General features: G+C 64.1%; 3 protein-coding genes across 11 annotated transcripts; 1 reads left to right on the top strand and 2 right to left on the bottom strand.

The window, feature by feature from the left end:
• Positions 1 to 2: 2 nt before the first annotated feature.
• Positions 3 to 3,771, bottom strand: CPTP (ceramide-1-phosphate transfer protein). 4 transcript variants are annotated; one of them, XM_039876826.1, is made up of 4 exons: positions 3,698 to 3,771; positions 2,008 to 2,264; positions 1,708 to 1,892; positions 3 to 1,572 (listed from the first exon to the last, which is right to left on the bottom strand). In XM_039876826.1, exons 3-4 carry the CDS (start codon positions 1,827 to 1,829, stop codon positions 1,050 to 1,052), a joined length of 645 nt encoding a protein of 214 aa, XP_039732760.1. In that variant the 5' UTR covers positions 1,830 to 1,892; positions 2,008 to 2,264; positions 3,698 to 3,771; the 3' UTR covers positions 3 to 1,049. The 4 variants fall into 4 exon arrangements, with proteins under 4 accessions (XP_039732760.1, XP_039732759.1, XP_039732762.1 ...); XM_039876825.1 differs by lacking the exon at positions 3,698 to 3,771 and adding an exon at positions 3,201 to 3,691; XM_039876828.1 differs by lacking the exon at positions 3,698 to 3,771 and adding an exon at positions 3,201 to 3,691 and having other exon boundaries at positions 1,708 to 1,889.
• A 76-nt stretch (positions 3,772 to 3,847) lies between these two features.
• On the top strand, positions 3,848 to 13,969 carry INTS11 (integrator complex subunit 11). The gene is made up of 17 exons (XM_039876819.1): positions 3,848 to 4,013; positions 6,360 to 6,457; positions 6,821 to 6,894; positions 8,015 to 8,243; positions 10,170 to 10,268; positions 10,349 to 10,383; positions 10,676 to 10,814; positions 11,236 to 11,300; positions 11,698 to 11,887; positions 12,129 to 12,212; positions 12,488 to 12,577; positions 12,656 to 12,818; positions 12,905 to 13,012; positions 13,102 to 13,163; positions 13,244 to 13,386; positions 13,468 to 13,597; positions 13,699 to 13,969. The coding sequence occupies exons 1-17, from the start codon at positions 3,986 to 3,988 to the stop codon at positions 13,771 to 13,773; spliced, it is 1,812 nt and encodes a 603-aa protein (XP_039732753.1). The 5' UTR covers positions 3,848 to 3,985; the 3' UTR covers positions 13,774 to 13,969.
• On the bottom strand, positions 13,962 to 17,196 carry PUSL1 (pseudouridine synthase like 1). 6 transcript variants are annotated; one of them, XM_039876821.1, is made up of 9 exons: positions 17,005 to 17,193; positions 16,690 to 16,747; positions 16,346 to 16,533; positions 16,058 to 16,207; positions 15,797 to 15,967; positions 14,908 to 14,911; positions 14,657 to 14,828; positions 14,442 to 14,535; positions 13,962 to 14,315 (listed from the first exon to the last, which is right to left on the bottom strand). In XM_039876821.1, exons 1-9 carry the CDS (start codon positions 17,079 to 17,081, stop codon positions 14,198 to 14,200), a joined length of 1,032 nt encoding a protein of 343 aa, XP_039732755.1. In that variant the 5' UTR covers positions 17,082 to 17,193; the 3' UTR covers positions 13,962 to 14,197. The 6 variants fall into 6 exon arrangements, 4 of the variants coding, with proteins under 4 accessions (XP_039732755.1, XP_039732754.1, XP_039732757.1 ...); XM_039876820.1 differs by having other exon boundaries at positions 14,908 to 14,962; positions 17,005 to 17,189; XM_039876823.1 differs by having other exon boundaries at positions 14,438 to 14,535; positions 14,908 to 14,962; positions 17,005 to 17,186.
• Between the last annotated feature and the right edge of the window lie 612 nt (positions 17,197 to 17,808).

Genomic DNA, 17,808 nt, shown 5'->3' with positions numbered 1-17,808 from the left:
TATCTGGTTCTGCAATCGCAATTTATTCACGTTGGAAAAACCACCACCCGTATTGGTCTCCGAGGGTCCTACAAGCCCCCACGTATGCCCAACTGCTGTGTGGTGGACATCGCTCCCTTGGCACCATGGACCTGGGATCACCATGAAGAACCAGTGGAACGGGCCAGGCTCCCAAGTGCTCGGTGATGGCTGGGCCGGGCATGGCTGTCTGCCACCATAGCAGGCAAAGGGGTCCAGGCCCCTCCGTCTGCCATGCACCCTGGGTCTCCTGAGCTCCGCGGAGATAGAGCGGTGAGGGGCAGAGAATAGTGAATGCAGCATCTTGCTGGACCCTGAGGAGGGAGAAGCCACTTGGCCCAGCGGTCACGGGCCCCCAGGGGCTCTGGGGTTGTGCTATGCAGGCTCACAGGCAGCTGCCTGGGGAGCCCTGGGCGGTGTGGCTGCAGGAGGCAGCAGATGTGTGCAGGGAGAGGAAGTGCAGGCCTGTGCGTGGGCTTCAGCTCCCACTGTCACTGCTGCGGACACGTGGGGCCCTGGCTAACAAGGTGAGGGGCAGGATATGGGCTGCAATGCCAGCCACTGCCCAGAGATTCTCTCCCTGGCCTGGGGACTGCTCGCGTGGCACGGAGGGGCCGGAAGCAGCCCCCCTGGGCAGACATTGCATCCCGGGTCTGGAAAGAACACAAACAGCTGGACATGTTCACTGGCAAAGTCTGCCCTCCTGGGACCTGTGACTCACCCCATCTCACAGACCACACACAGGCCAAGGTAGCCTCCTGGGCTTCTGCAAGGACGCTGGTCCTGTACCACGCCCCCCTCGCCTTCTGCACGTTACCCACCGGGTGACGCATGACTGCACACACAGGGACCTGGCCGAGCGGAAAGCTAGGAGGCCCAGGCAGAGTGAGGGGACGGGTGTGGAGCGCACGGCCAGACCTGCATTCTTGCAGTGGGCCACGCAGCCTGTCACTCCCCAAGCCCCGTCCGCAGGGGAACAGTGGTCCTCCCTCTCCTGGGACTGACAGCCCAGCTGCCCCGGCCTCCAGCCCCTAGGGCAGGCCCAGCAGGGCGTGCTCGGCATAGAGCTTCTGGGAGATGCTGTACACACGCTCGATGAAGGGCAGGGCCTCGCTCAGCATCTCCACAGCCTGCTCGGGGGGCCCCACGTTCATGGCCTCCAGGAAGGCTCTGCGTGCGGGCAGCGTGCAGAAGGCCACGGTGACGGCCCGGCGGACGATCCAGGGGTGGAAGGCGGCCAGCGAGGCGTTGTAGGACTCGGTGCAGAGTGTGGCGGTGCTGGCGTCCTCCGGGCTGGTGCGCAGGCCCTCCAGGAAGAGCTGCAGCCAGCGCAGGGCCCGGTGCAGCCGCAGCACCGTCCGACAGCCCGAGTCAGGGTAGCGGGCGCGCCGCTCCAAGTCCACCAGCTTGTGGCCCACCTCATAGGCCACCATGGACTGCAGGGTGCTATAGTGCTCCCGCCCGGGGCCGCCGCACAGGCCTTCCATGATCTGCACCTTCGTCGCCACGTCCTTGGAGATGAAGGAGAAGATGGCGCCCAGGCTGTTCAGGAACCTGTGAGGGGTGTAGGCACTCACCTCAGGGCAGGGCACCCCGCCCCCGTCTTCCGGGCACAGTGCTGCCTGCCTACTGCGCCCGGGGACTGTGGCCAGCAAGGCCTGCCTTCGGGCAGAGGTCTCGCCCACGCACCTGACCAGCCCCCTCCAGCCGGCGAGGTAGTGGTCCAGCTGCACCTCCTCCGCCTCGTTGAGACATTGCTTGAAACTGACCAGGACCACCTTGAGATTGAAGTCCGACTCCGAGGCGGCCATTTTCCAGCACAGACGGAGGCCAGGGGCCGGGCTGGTGGGTTGTCTCGCTGAATCAGCTCACTCCTTGGGGAGGACCGGCAGGAAAGAAACAACCGGGGTCCCACTGTTTCCCACTGAAAGCCCACAGCGAGCCCCTCCCCAGTCGGGCCCCTGCCCCAGGAGCCCAGGTGACACTCACACGCCTGACCCTGCGGAGCCCTTCGTCGCTCAGGCTTTGCCAGGCTGCTCTGCTACGTCTCACTCGCGGTGACACCTCTGCTCACGTGCTCGTGCTAGTTGGAGGGACGTGTGCTGTCCCTGCCCAGAGCAGGCGCTGTTCTAGGCATTCAGGTGACGGAGAAGCAGCTCAGCCTTGTCTGGCAACATTCTAGTGGGGGTGGGGTCAGGTAAGACCGAGGACGGGGAATTCCAAGAGGGGAGGTGGAAGAGGGTGAGCTGTGGAAAGAGAGACAGCGGGGTGAGGTGGGCTGGCCGGGGAGGGGGCCTGCGGCCTCACCCTTCCTTGCTCACAGCTGCATCTATCCCGGAAGCCAGCGCGGAGGCCATGGGTCAGCTTTTGCTGGACAGATGGACAGAAACCAATCTTTTCAGCTGTACTGACACTGTACTCAGTACTTGTACTGACACATGGCTCACCCAGAAAGATGGCTGGGCCAAAGGCCTTTCCACACTGAAGACAGCCACAGGCCCTCCTACAGCCCTGAGGAACCTTCCGGAAGTGCCACGCTCCTGCTCTGGATTCTGCTTGCATTCATACAGTCACTCCACAGACATCTAAGCACCCACGCACTGAGTGGGTGCCAATGAACACCCTAGCCCTTGCTTCCCTGGGTGCCTGGGGCTGGCACTGCAGAGTGGCTCTGATGGGCCTTGGGGACCTCGCTGCATCCCACCTCGTGTCCAGGAAAAGCTCCATCTCACTGGGCCTCAGGGCTCCTGTGCATTCGGTGCTGGGTGACTCGGCTAGGGAGGGAGGCCACTCAAGCTGTGGCAAGAGCCCCAGCCAGGAATGACCCCTGGGAGCCTGTGCAGGCTCTGCCTCCCACTATGTGGGCAGGTCGCTCACCATCCGAAGACCTAGCCCTTCATCTCTGGGGAAAACGGGCCAGGACATCTTGCCTTGCCCACCATCTGAGGGCGCGTCCAATGGGGCCCAGTGGGTGCTGAGGCCCTGCAGGCCCCAAGGCTTTTGACCAAGGCCTGGCATCGGGTGAAGCCCCCACCCGGGGAGGTGAGCTCACCCTGCCTCAGGTGTGGGGCAGCCTGGCCTTAGGAAAGCGGCTCTCCAGGACTTCCAGCGCACCACTCCCCTACTCAGCGCCTCGGTATTCTGCCCGCTGAGCAGGTGGCCTCTAAGGCGCTCAGGGTTACCTTCTTAGCCACGAGACAGCCTTCGGGCCTGGCCTTCCTGCCCAGAACCCGAGCCGCAGCCAGCAGGTGCTGCCAAGAGCCTTTCGGAGCTTGGAAACAGGAAGGGCAGTGGCTGTGCAGTCCGCCAGCTCTGGGAAGGTGACGCACGGCACCGCCAACAGCCCCCAGAAGCAGCCCAGGGTCCAAGGTCAGGGCTCGGCGGGAGGGTGGCCTAAGCACCCGAGCCCTGTGGCTGACAGCAGGACAGCTGGCTGAAAGCCCCCAGGAGACGGGGGCGCCCGCCGGGCACCGCAGGCCCAGAGCCGGGAGCGCGGCCCTGTCCAAGAAATGCTGCCAGTCTCGCCAGGGAAGGGGGTTCTCGGGGGCGCCAGGTTGGGCCGCGGGGCTCGGGTAGGGTGGGATCGCGGGCCGTTCCTGCTCCAGCTGAGACCCAGGGTCCGCGCCGCCTGCCGGGTTAGGTCGGGCTCCGTTGCCCCGGCTGCGCGCCGTACGCTCACCTGTGCCGCCGCCGCTGCCGCCGGGGCCGCGGGACCCCGCCCGCCCGCCGGGATTGGTCGCCGGCCGCCCAATTAGGAGGCCGGAAGTGCGGCCCCCGTTTCCGGCGGGCGCACCGGAAGTTGGCGCCATTGGGCTGCGCCTGCGCAGTGCGCCGCCGCGGTCGTGCGCTCGTGCGGTCCGTTGTCGTGGTGTCGCGGTGTCGGGGTCCCGGGGCTTGTCCGGCCGCGGCGGGCGTGGCGGCTCGCTGAGCGCAGAGGAGACGGGACTTTGGAGCGCGCCCCGGCAGGATGCCCGAGATCAGGGTCACTCCCTTGGGTGAGTGAGGGGCCTGCGGCCGCCACCTCGCGGGCGCTGCCCCGGGCGGTGGTCTGGGGACGTGCCCTAGGGGCGCAGGGGACCGGCCTCCTTCCCGGAGCCGAGGTCACGGAGGCCTCGGGCCACTGCTCATGCCGGCTCAGGCCCTTGGTGGAGAAAGTGCGGGCGATGGCTTTGGGCTCACGTCCTGGCCACCTCGCCTTGTCCCATTTTCCTCACAGTGAGATGAGAACGAGACAGCCTAAAGCGGCCCCGAGCGACGCCGCCTCCACACCTTATTTCCCTTTGCACGCGGGCCGGTGCCTTTGCCTCCTCACCGGCCACTCTCCCTCCACCCGCGTCTGTCTCGCGCCCAGGTTCCCTGCAGCCTCCCGTTTACCCAACCTGGTGGTCTGCCCTCAGTTCAGCCCTTGTTTTAGTTGGCCTCTGCAAGGTTTAAAGTAGCTTTGCCTTTTGCAAAACATATAAACGTGCACTTTGAAAAGCCGGAACAGTCCAGAACAGTAAGGAGTGGAAAAGATCACTCAAATCCAGGGACCCAGAAACAGCTGGGGTTGTCATTCTGACAGCTGAAGTGGTCGTTTTGGTGGCTGGCCCTCCACATCCCATTGGGCTTCTTCCTGCTCACGTTCTGTGTGCTGTTCCAGCTCCTGTCTTTGTCACTGGGCTGTCGAGAGCCCCTTCCGCTGCATGTCCCTCCACCTGCACATTCTCATGCCGTGAGCTCTCTCCGAAATAGCCCACCAGCTCCAGTGCCGACACTGACCTGTTGACAGCCGCAGCGAACGCCACTGCCCTTGGCCAGCAGGGTTAGAGCACACAACCCACGCTGCCACAAGTGTCGTCAGCCTCACGGCCTCTCCCAGCCGTTGACACAGGGACCCCGCTGGCCACTGTGGCCCCACGCCCTCCCCTCCGGGGCCTGTGCAGGACCCCTTTCTAGCCCCTTTCCCATTTGACTCCTTTTTGCTGCTTACTCTGCTCAAATAGTCCTTTATTCTGCCTCTGATACCCTAGTCTAGTCTCGCCTGGGTGTGCCGCCAAGGTCACCCAGCTTCAGTGTCATCAAAGCAGAACTGCTTCTCCTCCAGTCTCCCCTCACCAGTGTCTGCCTTACAGGATCCCTAGTCGCTTGGGCCAGATGTGGAAAGTGTCCCAGGTTACCTATGCCACAGGGCCTTTGCACACCTGCCCCCCTCCCCAGCTGTCCCTCTCCACCCTGCTTGCAAGTCATAAGCCTGCCATGGTTCTGGAAGTTTCTGTGTCCCCTTTCCTGCCCGACTTACCTCTGTGGTGCTGATGTCCACCTGGTGCACTTGGTGTGTGTTATCCACAGGCTCATCTATCTCCTTGGTTTGGAGCGTGGGCTCCCTGTGCACAGGATGTCCCCTTTGCTTTCTCCTGTGCGTCCTGGCTGGAGTGCCGGATGCACGCAGACAGAGCTCTTGGCTGGTGTCACTTGTTATCGTCATGGTGACACACTTCTCTAGAACCAGCCCACATCCTGCTCTGGGCCAAGGCCCTGTCGCCCTGGTGTGTGTGGTGCTAACAAGGTCCGGTGGCCAGCAGAGGGAGGCTCGTAGGCTCTAAGATGGAAAGCATGTCATCAGGCCCTGGCAAGGTTGCGTCTTTTTGTTTTTGGGTTCCCAGGCCCCAGAGGAGGTGACAGATACCCAGGATGTGCCCTGCTGGGCTGGAGCCGCTGGGCAGGGCTTAGAAGTCAGGAGCGTGGATGAGATTCAGATTAAGGTCTGGTCACCGTAGTTGGTCCTCCCAGGGCATCTGGGGCCTGTTTCCCCACAGCTAGCCTAAAGCCACATGGGGAATCTCTGTGCTGGCACCACCAGGAGGTGCCTGACACCTCTCGAGAGCAGGTCCAGGGGGAGGGGGCCTCACAGCCTAGATGTGACCCCAGCCGAGGTTTCAGGAGGAGTGGCGAGGCCTGGTGTAGTGCCAGGTTGCCTCTTGGTGCTGGGACCACAGTCTAGCACCTGTTACTTGGTCCTGGCCTTTGAGGGTACCGGTGGGTCACAGTGGGTGGGCTGCGACCTTGAGGGGTGAGGGGCTTCTTCCATCTACTGACCCTGGGTGGTAGAGGCCGGGCCTGGGGCTGGAGGCACAGTTGGGGGGACACTCGCGCTGGAATTCGCCTGGAGGGCTCGGCGCCTCGTCCCCTCCCCGCACATTTCCCTCGCCCACCAGCGTGTGGAGGGGGCGGCGGCGTTGCCTCACCGGCCCACGCAGCAGCCGTGGGTCGTTTCCTGGCCCACTGAGGGCTCTGCAGGGACGAGGAGGGGCGGGAGGGCAGGGAGAGGTTTGGCAGCACCTTGCCCATCGCCCCTGCAGGAGCCGGCCAGGATGTGGGCCGAAGCTGCATCCTGGTCTCCATTGCGGGCAAGAATGTCATGCTGGACTGTGGGATGCACATGGGCTTCAATGACGACGTGAGTCCTGTGGGTGGGCCTGTCGCCCTGCTCCCTCCTTGTCGAGGACCCTGGGACCCAGCGGGAGGTTCTGACCCATGGAGCGGGGGCAGTCGGGGCGAGTGGGTAGTGGCAGGAGGTGGGTTTGGGGTCGCTGTTCCTGGGCGGCCCCCACCATCCCCTGGCAGAGGGGCTCGGGGGCTGCTGCAGGGTTGCGGGAGTGGGCTGGTGCAGGGGCTGGGTTCGGCTTTTGACCTGCTCTCTGCTCCCGGGGGCTGAGAGCGGGCAGCGCCCTGCCGCGGCGTGGGAGGGGCGCGGGCACGCGGCCGCCCCCCGCAGACCCGGGCGGCCGTCGCGGTCTGACACGCGCTCTTGGCCCCTCAGAGGCGCTTCCCCGACTTCTCCTACATCACGCGCAACGGCCGGCTGACCGACTTCCTGGACTGTGTGATCATCAGGTGGGCTCCTGTCAGCTGCCGGTGGCGGTGCTGCGCCCGCCGGCTCGCATTTCCCCCAGGAGAGCCGCTCTGGGCCTGCGGAGGCGGCCGGCCATGGGCGTCGCTGACCTGGGCTCTGCCCCGGGGCTGGCGCCTGCCTGCTCTGGACGCTGGCCCCGATGGCAGTGTCTTTGTGTGGTCGTGGGTGTTCACGCTGCTCCTTGGGCTGCAGTGAGCTCTGTGGAAGGAGGACAGTGCTGTGTATGCCTATCGGCTGTGTCCCCAGGGGTCGTGGATGAGAGCCTAGGTGCCCTAGGAAGATGAGGCTATGTCAGGGCAGCTGGCCTGTGGCGGGGTGGAGGCCACCAGTGCACAGCTGGCGCCTCACTCGTTGGGACCCAGTTGTTCTCAGGCTCCTGTCAGTCAGCCTCAGCCATGTTTTGGTGGCAGTGCCTGCCCTGTCCCCCCTACCAGTCCTCGATCCTCACACGCCTCCCCAGGCCACTTGTTCATACCGCCCCCGACCTCCTGACCTCCCCTGGGCGGCAGCCTGCCTCACCCCCCACATTCAGCGTCACAGACCTGTCTCAAGTCCAGCCATCTCATAACCCTGACCGTCACCCCGTGGCCTGGTGACCACTCAGCCTTTCCTGCTGGCCCTCCACTGCAGCCAGAGACCCCTCGTCCTCAGCTGCTCTGAGGCCCCTGCCGTTCTGGCCCCTCCGCGGACTAGGGCTTCGTCTGTGGGTGGCATGGCACTGCTGTCCTTCTGCCCCCATGCCTTGCCAGGCCTCATCCCGCCTCTGTCCCCCCTCAGTACACGTGCCACAGGGTCCTCCCGACCACCCACCGGAGATGGCGGCTCCCGCTCTCTTCACGGAGAGTGTTCTCGTCCGGTGTCGTCACTCGCCCGCTTACTGCCGAGCCAGGCGCCTAGGCTGCGGGTCCAGGAAGGCGGGCGTGTTAGTCTGTTTGCCCCTCGCTCTCCAGTGCTTAGAACGGTGCCTGGCGCACAGTAGGCACTCAGTGAATGAATGAACCAACGGGCGGGTGGGTAGGCGGAATGACCCAAGTCGAGCTGGTGCGGGCGGTGGGGCGGGGTGGGGGGCGCAGTGGCCGGCTGACCATGCCGCACCCCCAGCCACTTCCACCTGGACCACTGCGGGGCGCTCCCCTACTTCAGCGAGATGGTGGGCTACGACGGGCCCATCTACATGACCCACCCCACCCAGGCCATCTGCCCCATCCTGCTGGAGGACTACCGCAAGATCGCCGTGGACAAGAAGGGAGAGGCCAACTTCTTCACCTCCCAGATGATCAAGGACTGCATGAAAAAGGTGGTGGCCGTCCACCTCCACCAGACGGTCCAGGTCAGGGTCTCTGGCAGGCACTGCCCGTCAGCAGGAGGCGGTAGGGGGGCCCGGCCCAGAGGCGGCATTCGGGCAGGGGTGTGGTGTCCGCTGCCCCTCGCCTAGCTTTGTGCCTGAGCGCGTGGAAGAGGCTGGAGGGGCACAGGCTGGTGGGACGCTTGTACCGTCTGGGCACGGGGGAGCTCGGCGTGCTGGCCGGGGGGAAGGCGGGGCTGGACGGTGCGCCGAGCGAGCCCCGCGGGGCGCCCGGTGCTGGGCGGTGGACTTGGGGCTTCATCTCAGCGACGGTTGTGTGCGGGGTGGGGAAACGGAGGCCTGAAAGCGGGCGAGAGATGTCTAATTTGATAAAATTTATCAGAGGGTGTGCATTTGTCTGTTTCTCCTCGGAGTCTGCGTTCTGCTTGCCATTCTGTGCCTACACGTTGTGGGTCATTTTCTCCTGGTTAAGCATTCTGTCAACATGAAGTGTCACGTGTTTGTCTAGTGATAGTTTTTATCTGAAAGTCGTTTTTCTGGTAATCTGATGACACCATTCCCGCCTCCCCTGCCTTTGGTTAATGTTTGCACAGTGCATCTTTTTCCATTTTCTTTTACTTTCAGCTTTTCTGTGTCACATTTTAAACGTGGCTTTTGGGAGTAGTGTGTAGTCTGGGTTGTTCTGAGCCCAGCCTGTTGCCTGTCCCTGGTGCTATGCACAGAGACCCTCGGGCTCGCTGCACCCTCGCCGGCGACACTCTGCTCCTCCTTCCTGTTCTGTTTGTCCTTTCCTTTATTCCCTTTTTGGGAATGATTTTTTAAAAATTGTTTCTTTTGTTTGATTGGCAGTTATGTGCTCTCACGATGGCCGCAGTGGCAGAGATGATAAAATGCGACCGTGCTGACAAAAGCCTAAGTGCTGCCTCTTTCCTGGACGGGGCAGGGGCCTCGGACATTTCCCAGCTGCCTCCAGAGGCTGCCGTTTCTGCGTGTTCTGGCTTTGTGTGTGTGCGTGTGCGTGTGCGTGTGCGAGCCCGAGCCCGTCAGGACGGCATTGCCGGCCGGCAGGTTCACTGGGTGTCCGCTCTGTATTTCCCTTTCTCACCGCTGCCCTGTGCCTGTGTCCCTTACTTCTTAACTTGGGATGATTGATCTGCCGGAAGAGCCAGCATGGGTCTGTGGGCGGGGGGTGGCCACTGCCTTTGTACAGTTGGCAGATGGCTCACCCTCTCTTGTGCTCCAGGACTGTTCTCATTAGCTACGGGGCTCCAGCTCGGCATTTGCTTTGGATGTACCTTCCCGGCCACTGTGTGTCAAAACCTTTCTCTGGGGCAGCGTGCTGTGAAGGGCTCCGTGTTTTCTCTTACCTGCTCAGGGGCGGGACATCCTGTGTCCCGGCCTGGTGCCTTTCACCTGCCTCTCTCAGGGTAGCCCGTGCTGGTCCCCATCCTCTAGCTGGGGCCCTGGGGGGCAGGTGGGGGTCTCGCTCTAGGCTTTATCCAGCCTTCTGTCCTTCTGTCCTTCAGGCTGGATGCTTCCTTCTGTATGTGTCCATTCAGTCGTTATCTTTGGTTACGTGTAGTGTGGTGTTAAACTCAATGACTGAATTCTTAATTTGGTTTATTGTATATAGTTCCTAGTTTTAGAATTTCCACTTTTTTTAAGTCTCTATTTTTTTGCCAATATTCTTTATCTTGCCTTTTAATTCTTCAAGTAATTTAATCACAGTCCATTTAGAGTCTGCTTTTCCAGGCTGTTTTTTTTGTTTCCTATTCTCTAGTCTTGTCTTTTGGGTTTGGTTACTTTTGATTGAAAATTGGTGTCGGACGTGAAAACGAGGACGAAGCGAAAGGCGAGCACGTGCCATCTGCTCCTGGCCCCTGCTGCCCTCCTCCGCCCCCCGGCCCCAACACAGCCCCAGACCTGAGCTCCGCCCTCCCTCTCCTGCAGGTGGACGAGGAGCTGGAAATCAAGGCATACTATGCGGGCCACGTGCTGGGGGCCGCCATGTTCCAGATCAGAGTGGGCTCTGAGTCGGTGGTCTACACGGTGAGTGGAGCGCGTGGGCCCAGGTGGGGCTGCCTGGGCAGGGAGAGGGGGTGCCTGCCTGATGCTTCCTTCTCTGCCAGGGCGATTATAACATGACTCCGGACCGGCATCTGGGGTAAGTCGCCTGTGTGTTTGTTTGATCTTCTGAAGCCCCACCCCGCCCCAGACACGCTGGGTGCCTGAGTGGTCAGCGCTCTAGTGTCCCCCTGTGTCCCCCATGAGAGTCAGAGTCTGTGTTTCCTGTCTCCCCTTGAGTGCTTCCCATGACATGTCAGTGCTTGGCCCTGTGCAGAGGGGCAGCTGCCAGCCAGAGGGCCTGGCCAGGTTTGGGCTGGGGGCCAGTGCATCGCTCCCAGCCCTGTGGCATGTGGCCTGTCCACCTTGGGATATGACCCCCACTGTTCTAGAGCTGCCTGGATCGACAGATGCCGCCCCAACCTGCTCATCACGGAGTCCACGTATGCCACGACCATCCGCGACTCCAAGCGCTGCCGGGAGCGAGACTTCCTAAAGAAGGTCCACGAGACCGTGGAGCGTGGCGGCAAGGTGGCTGGCGCGGTGGGGGCGTCAGGAAGGGCCCCGGGCCACGTGGGCACCGTGGGAGGGAGGGCTGCCCACCCCGGGGGGAGGAAAACTCCCTCCGGCCCTCCCAGGGGCACTTGTTTGCCCTCAGGTCTCAGACCCCAACAGGGGTTGGCCGGGGCACCCACCGGGGTCACTTCTGGGTAGATCGTGCCTGGGGGCAGGAGTGGGTGGGGCCCCCCGCTCTCAGGTTGCCCGGCCATGACTTCTGGATGCAGCCTCTGGCCACCAGAGCTGCCAGCAGAGCTGGTCTGTGTTTCACAGCACTCTGAGAAGGTGGCCACAGGGAGCTACTGCCCCGGCCACTGCACTCACATGTGGCCTTGACCTGGGTGGGCATTGCGGCTGGGGGCTCCCACCCAAGCCCCTCCCTGGTCCCCTACAGGTGCTGATCCCGGTGTTTGCGCTGGGCCGTGCTCAGGAGCTCTGCATCCTGCTGGAGACCTTCTGGTAGGTACAGCTGGGCTGGCTCCAGGGAGCCCGGGACTCGGTGGGTGGATGGGAGCGGATGCCTGTGCCTGTGAGATGGCCATTCAGCACACAGCATGGGCCATGCGATCTTCCTGTGTCCAGCCGGCTGGGCCTCGGCCTGGCTCCACGCAGAGGGCAGGCTGCAGCGATGTCAGCACAGCACTCACGGGCAGGGCGCCCGATGTCCACGGCGCGTGCCCAAGCCAGGCGGCCTGCGACGGCACGCGGGCACCATCTTCCCATGCGTGGCCTCCGTGCACGTCAGCCCCCACATTTGTTGGAGGAGGTGGGCTGAGGGCACCGGCCTGCTCAGTCATAGGGGCGGGAGACAGCCAAGGGCGTGGGGCTGACGTGACGGCTGCTGCCCTGTCCCCAGGGAGCGCATGAACCTGAAGGCGCCCATCTACTTCTCCACGGGCTTGACGGAGAAGGCCAACCACTACTACAAGCTCTTCATCACCTGGACCAACCAGAAGATCCGGAAGACCTTTGTGCAGAGGAACATGTTCGAGTTCAAGCACATCAAGGCCTTCGACCGCGCCTTTGCCGACAACCCGGGCCCGATGGTGAGGCCCTGGCCGAGGTGCAGGCCTGGCTGTCCTGTGCTTGCTGCAGCCGGGTTGTGCCATGTGTGTGCGTCTCTTCCCTGTGGGGCATGCTGGGGCACCTGCAGGTCTCCCTGGGGAGTGGGCACACCTGCACTGGGGACAAGATGAGGTCAGAGGGTGGGGCCTGGGGTGGGCACAGGGTCAGACTGCTCTGAGGGTGGCGAGGGGCTGGGTCTGACTACCCCTCGGCCACCCGCAGGTCGTGTTTGCCACACCAGGGATGCTGCATGCTGGCCAGTCGCTGCAGATCTTCCGGAAGTGGGCGGGGAATGAGAAGAACATGGTGAGGGTCTGGCCCCAGGGCAGCTCCCTGGAGCTCCCCCCGCCCCCCACCTCGGGACAGGCCTGCTGTGCCAGGCAGGGCCTCCCCCACCCCTTGGCCACTAGCAGGGGTCATGGTGGCGAGGCCTGGGCAGGCTCGTGCTTGAGACCCCCGTCTGTCCAAGTCTGTAGCGGGGCTGGCAATGGGTTCAGGTTCCGAGGGGCAGCAGGTGGGCTGGGGCATCGGGAGGTAGCAGGCCATGCAGATGGCCAGCAGCTCCGTTCTCTCTGCCGCAGGTCATCATGCCTGGCTACTGCGTGCAGGGCACTGTGGGCCACAAGATCCTCAGCGGGCAGCGCAAGCTGGAGATGGAGGGGCGGCAGGTGGTGAGTCCCAGCCTCCCCAGTGCTCTCGGGGCCTGCTTGGGTGGAGGGTGACAGCCCGTGTGTGCTGTGACGCTGCAGCTCGAGGTCAAGATGCAAGTGGAGTACATGTCATTCAGCGCCCACGCGGACGCCAAGGGCATCATGCAGCTGGTGGGCCAGGCGGAGCCGGAGAGCGTGCTGCTGGTGCACGGCGAGGCCAAGAAGATGGAGTTCCTAAAGCAGAAGATCGAGCAGGAATTCCGTAGGCAGCGGGGCAGGTGGGCTCGGGGTGCAGAGGGATGTGGGCAGGGCTGGGCAGCCCCGCTGAGGCTCTCTTCTCTGGCCCAGGGGTCACTTGCTACATGCCGGCCAATGGCGAGACGGTGACACTGCCCACGAGCCCCAGCATCCCTGTGGGCATCTCGCTGGGGCTGCTGAAGCGGGAGATGGCACAGGGTATGCGGGGCAGGCACTTGGGCGGGGTGGGGCCAGGTGGGGCAGGCGGACCCCGCTGATGGCTCCCACCCCTGCCCTCTTCTCCGCAGGGCTGCTCCCTGACGCCAAAAAGCCCCGGCTCCTGCACGGCACCCTAGTCATGAAGGACAGTGTGAGTGCGCGGAGGAGCAATCAGGCTGGGGTGGTTGGGGGGGGGCCTCCCATGCTCCCTGACCTGCCCCTGTCCCGCAGAACTTCCGGCTCGTGTCCTCAGAGCAGGCCCTCAAGGAGCTGGGCCTGGCTGAGCACCAACTGCGCTTCACCTGCCGCGTGCATCTGCACGACCCTCGCAAGGAGCAGGAGATGGCCTTGCGCGTCTACAGCCACCTGAAGAGGTGGGCCTGGCCCCGCCCCTTGTGGCCCTAGGGGCGGGGCGCCAGCGGGCTGGGGTGGGGCCTCACCAAACCTTCCCACAGCGTCCTCAAGGACCACTGCGTGCAGCACCTTCCCGATGGCTCCGTGACTGTGGAGTCCATTCTCATTCAGGCCGCTGCCCACTCAGAGGACCCAGGCACCAAGGTGCTGCTGGTCTCCTGGACCTACCAGGTTTGTGATAAGACCCAGGAGGGCTGGCCCCTGGCAGCACGTCAGAGACCAATGGGGTAGGTTGGGGGGCTTGAGATAACAGCTCCTCACTCCTGTCCTAGGACGAGGAGCTGGGGAGCTATCTCACGTCCCTGCTCAAGAAGGGTCTGCCCCAGGCTCCCAGCGGAGGCAGCTGACCAGCCACCGCCGCCCTCTGCCCAGCCATAGGGACGTGGGCTTCCACTCCAGGACCATGTTTCAGCCTTGGGTCTCCCCTCTGCGGGTGTGAAGCCCACAGGTGGCCACAGCCTTCGTCCGTGGGGACCAGTGTCACATGTCTGCCCAAGTGGGCGTGTTTGGCTGCAGAAATAAATGGTTCTGAAGCCCCCTTTACCTTTTATTTCTACTTTTGGGTCTGGGGTGTTAATGCACATTACACGCTGAAACAAAGGCTGCTTGTGTTTTTCCTTCATGATGCTGACATCCGTTTCCCATGCCCACCCCTGGGGCAGCCCACCTGGGGCAGAGGGGCACCCAGCGCACAAGGGACTCAGGGAGACGGGAGGCCTGCTCTGGCCCCAGACACTTGAGTACTTGACAGAGCGGGTCACAGTGGTCCGGCTAGTGGGCTGTGGCAGCCCTGAGATTCGCTGGGCGTTGAGGGTCATTTGCTGCTTCAGTGCCATGGACCCCACAGAGCACTTGAGGCCGGCAGCTTTGGAATCGCTGGAGGCAGGATCTGTGGACAGACCCTGGGTCAGCTTGGAGCCCCTTCTCCCTCCGTGAAGACCCCCTCTCAGACCCCCTCCCCCAAGGGGCCAGGTCAAGAGTGGACGTGGGCTGGGGGAGCCCGGCACTCACTCACTCCGGGCCGCCTGCCTTTGCGCTGCTGGTCTCTGGCCTGAAGTCTCCCAGCAGAGCTGGGCTTTCCTGCTGGGCAGAGGCTGGATTCCTGGCCGCTGTAACGACACAGACGAGCTGTGACAGCTCTACCACCAAGAGCTCCTCCAGCAAGGACCCAGCCTGGAGGGTCAGTCAGTGCGGTACAGACAGGGACCTTCCCAGGCCACGTCCTCTCACCCAGGTCCTCAAGGTCTCTGTATAGCACTGACTTCAGGAACAAGCCATGGGCTGGGGCCACACGTGTCTGATGCCTGCCCAGTGGGTCCCGGCTCTCCAGAATCACCTTCACTTGAGTGGGTGTCAAGGCCCCCAACCCTACGGCCACAAGGATTGCTGTCATTCTCCGCACCTGCAACCCAAGGCCAAGACTGCCACAGTGGCCTGAGCCCCTGCCCCCACCCCCGGGATTGCCCCAGGACAGAACCTACCTGTCTGTACAGGAAAGACTGGCTCTCAAACTCCAGCGTCCAGAACTGCAACCTCCTGGGGACACAGGTACCTGTGATGTCCAGGCCACAGGGCAGCCCCAGACCAGTTTGGCCCCAGACAAGGGAAGTGGGCTGGGCAGGGCAAGGGGCCTGGAAAAACTTTCCCATCCTCTCTTCATCCCAGGAGCCTCTACTGACCACCCACCCCTGAAGGAGACCAGTAGGAGGGAGATTGTTTGAGAGAGCGAGGGGCAGCAGAGCCTTCCTGGGCCTTGCTGTGGGGATGGAGCCCTCAGGCAGAGGAGCTAAGGTCCCGGCAACTGGCTCTGGGGCAGCTGAGGGAGGGGAGTGTGGCCAGCTCATCTGCTAGAGACCCAAGCCTCGGGCTGGGGGCTCTTTGGCGTGACTCCAAGGCTGACAGTGCAGAAGTTCCTCTTCCCTTCAGTGTGTTGGCCCGAACTGGGAAGGTTCTAGAAGTCAGCAGCTGCCACGAGGCTGGAGGCCCCTGAGACAGTGCTGGGGCAGAAGGACCAACCCCCATCAGGCTGGGCCGGAACCACTGGCCTGGTGCTCCTCCCCCAGTGGGACCTTTTCAGCAGCTGCCAAGACCCATCCACTAGGCAGTGAACTCTGGGCAAGGCGGGCAGCCCTCAGAGAAAGGCAGCATTCTCCGTGCTCTGTGCCCCAGCTTGGCAGGGACCCCGGCCTGGGGGGAGCGCACAGCTGCAGTTCGTGGGCATCACTGAGCAGCCCAGCATGCCCCACAGGTGTCTAGGGAGCTCCTAGGCTGGCCACGTCCTGCCTCTGCACTGCCCTTGCCAGGGACGGTGCTGAAGCTAAGTCCAGGCCCCACCATCTCCAGACGAGTGTGCAAGCTGCCCCTCCTCACCTGCTCTCCTGGGGGAGGACAAAGGGGCTGGCTGGGTCGGGGGACACTGAGGCTCGGCGCAGTGTGCGCACAGAGCTAGTGGATGGACTGCCGGCTGATTGGAAGGCGCGGAAATCATGTGTCCCCAGGAGGTGTTGGGCAGCTTCCCGCATGGCAGCCACATCCAAGCAGCTGCAGGGAGCCAGGTGAGCGGTTAGGAGGAAGTCGCCAGCCAGGTGGGCCTGGCAGCCCCCCCCACTCACTCTCACATCTGCAACTCACTCAGCCCGTAGTGCCCAGCATCGGTTTCGCTCAAACACTGACAGCTGGCTAGGCCCGGGACAGCCGGTGGCCAGGCGGTACAGGTAGGTCCTGGACGTGGCTGCATAGCGGGCATGGAAGTCGCTGGGCACTCGGAAGGCCTGCAGGACCCTGTGGAAGTAAGGGCAGGCACACCAGAGGAATGAAACCGCCACAAGTGACACCTATCCAGACACAAAGTCCTTTCTGACCAAAGCGGTGGTAGGAGTAGGGGGTGGGGTGGGGGGGGGAGAGCAGAACGCTGCGCACCGGATGGCAGGGTGCCGCAGGTGGGTGTTGAGGGCCTGGGTCAGGACCTCAGGGGAGAAGGGCGGCTGGCCTGAGCGGCGCTGGACATCCAGGTGCGCAGCGTTGCTCAGGGCGTGGACTCCAGCATCTGTGCGGCTGGAGATGATAAACTTGACCGGCAAGACCGAGTTCAGCCTCTCTGCGGCCTCCTGTGGGGACAGAGCCGCCGGGGGCGGAGCGGGCAGCGCGATCGAGGACCAGAGCCCCGAGGGACCGCCCCCTGTGCTCCAGAGGCGCGGGGCTCTCATCTGCCCGTCTCCGGGGTCGCCCCCCTCCATCCCGGGGGACGGGCCAGCGGAGCTCACCTCTAGGTAGTTCAGGACCCCGACGGCACGCTGGGTTCCCCTGACGGCCGCGACCCCGCTGTGGGCAGAGGCAGGCGCAGGTCAGCGGGCGGCAGACCGTCCGGCCCCAGACCTGCCCCATGAGACCAACGCGGCCATTTCTTCCTCGGTGTTGGGGCACGAGGCCAGAGGTGCGGATCCTAAATATAGCTCCCACCCTCCCCTCGGGCGCCGGGTGGTCGGCAGCCGTCGGTGTCCAGCTCCGAAGCTTCCCGGGGCGCCAGGTCGCGTGGGGGGGGGGAGGTTGCGGGCACGGGAGGGGTCCGGACGACGTACTTAAAGTCCGTGCCTAAGTACTGGAAGTACACGAGGTAGCGCGCTCGCACCGAGTCTGCGGCCCGGCCGGAACCCATGGCCCGACGGGTCCGGAGGGAGAGGAGCGGGGCGGAGCCGGACCGGGCCGAGCGGGTGCCGCACGTGGGCTCTGCGCGCGCGCGCGCGCGCACGCAGTCTGGTCACGGCCCCCGTCGCTCCCACGCCTGCGCTTTTGCGTTCGCTCCGCCCCGGCGCCGGGCACACCCGCCCCACAGCGGCCAGGGGCGGGGGAGCGGAGGCGGGGTCAGGCTTAGGGAGCGGGTGCAAAGCGTAGGCCCGCGGCGGGGCGCGTGGGCCCGACTCCACTCGGGCTGCGGCGTCCTGGGGGACGCTCTCACAACCTCACGGTGACCCACACCCTCTCGCGTGTGTGCACTCACTCGCCCGCCCACCTGCCCACTCACTCGATCCCCGTCCTCACCGAGCGTGTCAGTCCGCCGCGCTCCGGCCAAGCGGGTTTGGCAAACGCCTCAAGTTGCGCAACGGCTGGTTCGCTGGAGAGAGCGAGACCCGCGCCCTCCCCGCGCCTGCAACCCGGCCGACGGCTCCCAGAGCCCCACCGTGGTTGGGCCCGCCTACCTTCCCGACCCGGAGTGGCCCGGGAACGAAGGAGGGCGGGACGTCGGGGCGCCAGGGTGGGAGCCGGGCGTGCCCAAAGCCACAGGATGGGGCGTTTGGCGACGCTCCCCGGCAGTGACAGCGGGCGGCGCGAGCCGACCGCGGACTTTGGCGACGCTCCCCGACGGTGACAGCGGGCGGCGCGCG

Source organism: Pteropus medius, unplaced genomic scaffold (genome assembly GCF_902729225.1).
Source record: "Pteropus medius unplaced genomic scaffold, Ma_sr-lr_union100, whole genome shotgun sequence".
Classification (NCBI taxonomy): domain Eukaryota; kingdom Metazoa; phylum Chordata; class Mammalia; order Chiroptera; family Pteropodidae; genus Pteropus; species Pteropus medius.
The sequence above is the reverse complement of the archived record's forward strand: the minus strand, read 5'-3'. Positions and strand labels throughout refer to the sequence as shown.

Bases quoted from the DNA above. Each gene is read 5' to 3' on its own strand.
- CPTP (XM_039876826.1), bottom strand. From the start codon at position 1,829: ATGGCCGCCTCGGAGTCGGACTTCAATCTCAAGGTGGTCCTGGTCAGT. The intron at 1,573-1,707 runs GTGCGTGGGCGA...CACCCCTCACAG, and splicing joins GGCTGGAGGGGGCTGGTCAG to GTTCCTGAACAGCCTGGGCG.
- INTS11 (XM_039876819.1), top strand. From the start codon at position 3,986: ATGCCCGAGATCAGGGTCACTCCCTTGG. The intron at 10,815-11,235 runs GTGGCTGGCGCG...GGTCCCCTACAG, and splicing joins CCGTGGAGCGTGGCGGCAAG to GTGCTGATCCCGGTGTTTGC. The intron at 13,164-13,243 runs GTGAGTGCGCGG...CCTGTCCCGCAG, and splicing joins CCCTAGTCATGAAGGACAGT to AACTTCCGGCTCGTGTCCTC.
- PUSL1 (XM_039876820.1), bottom strand. From the start codon at position 17,081: ATGGGTTCCGGCCGGGCCGCAGACTCGGTGCGAGCGCGCTACCTCGTG. The intron at 15,968-16,057 runs GTGAGTTGCAGA...GGCTCCCTGCAG, and splicing joins TGCTGGGCACTACGGGCTGA to CTGCTTGGATGTGGCTGCCA. The intron at 14,829-14,907 runs GTAGGTTCTGTC...CTTGGGTTGCAG, and splicing joins AGTCTTTCCTGTACAGACAG to GTGCGGAGAATGACAGCAAT.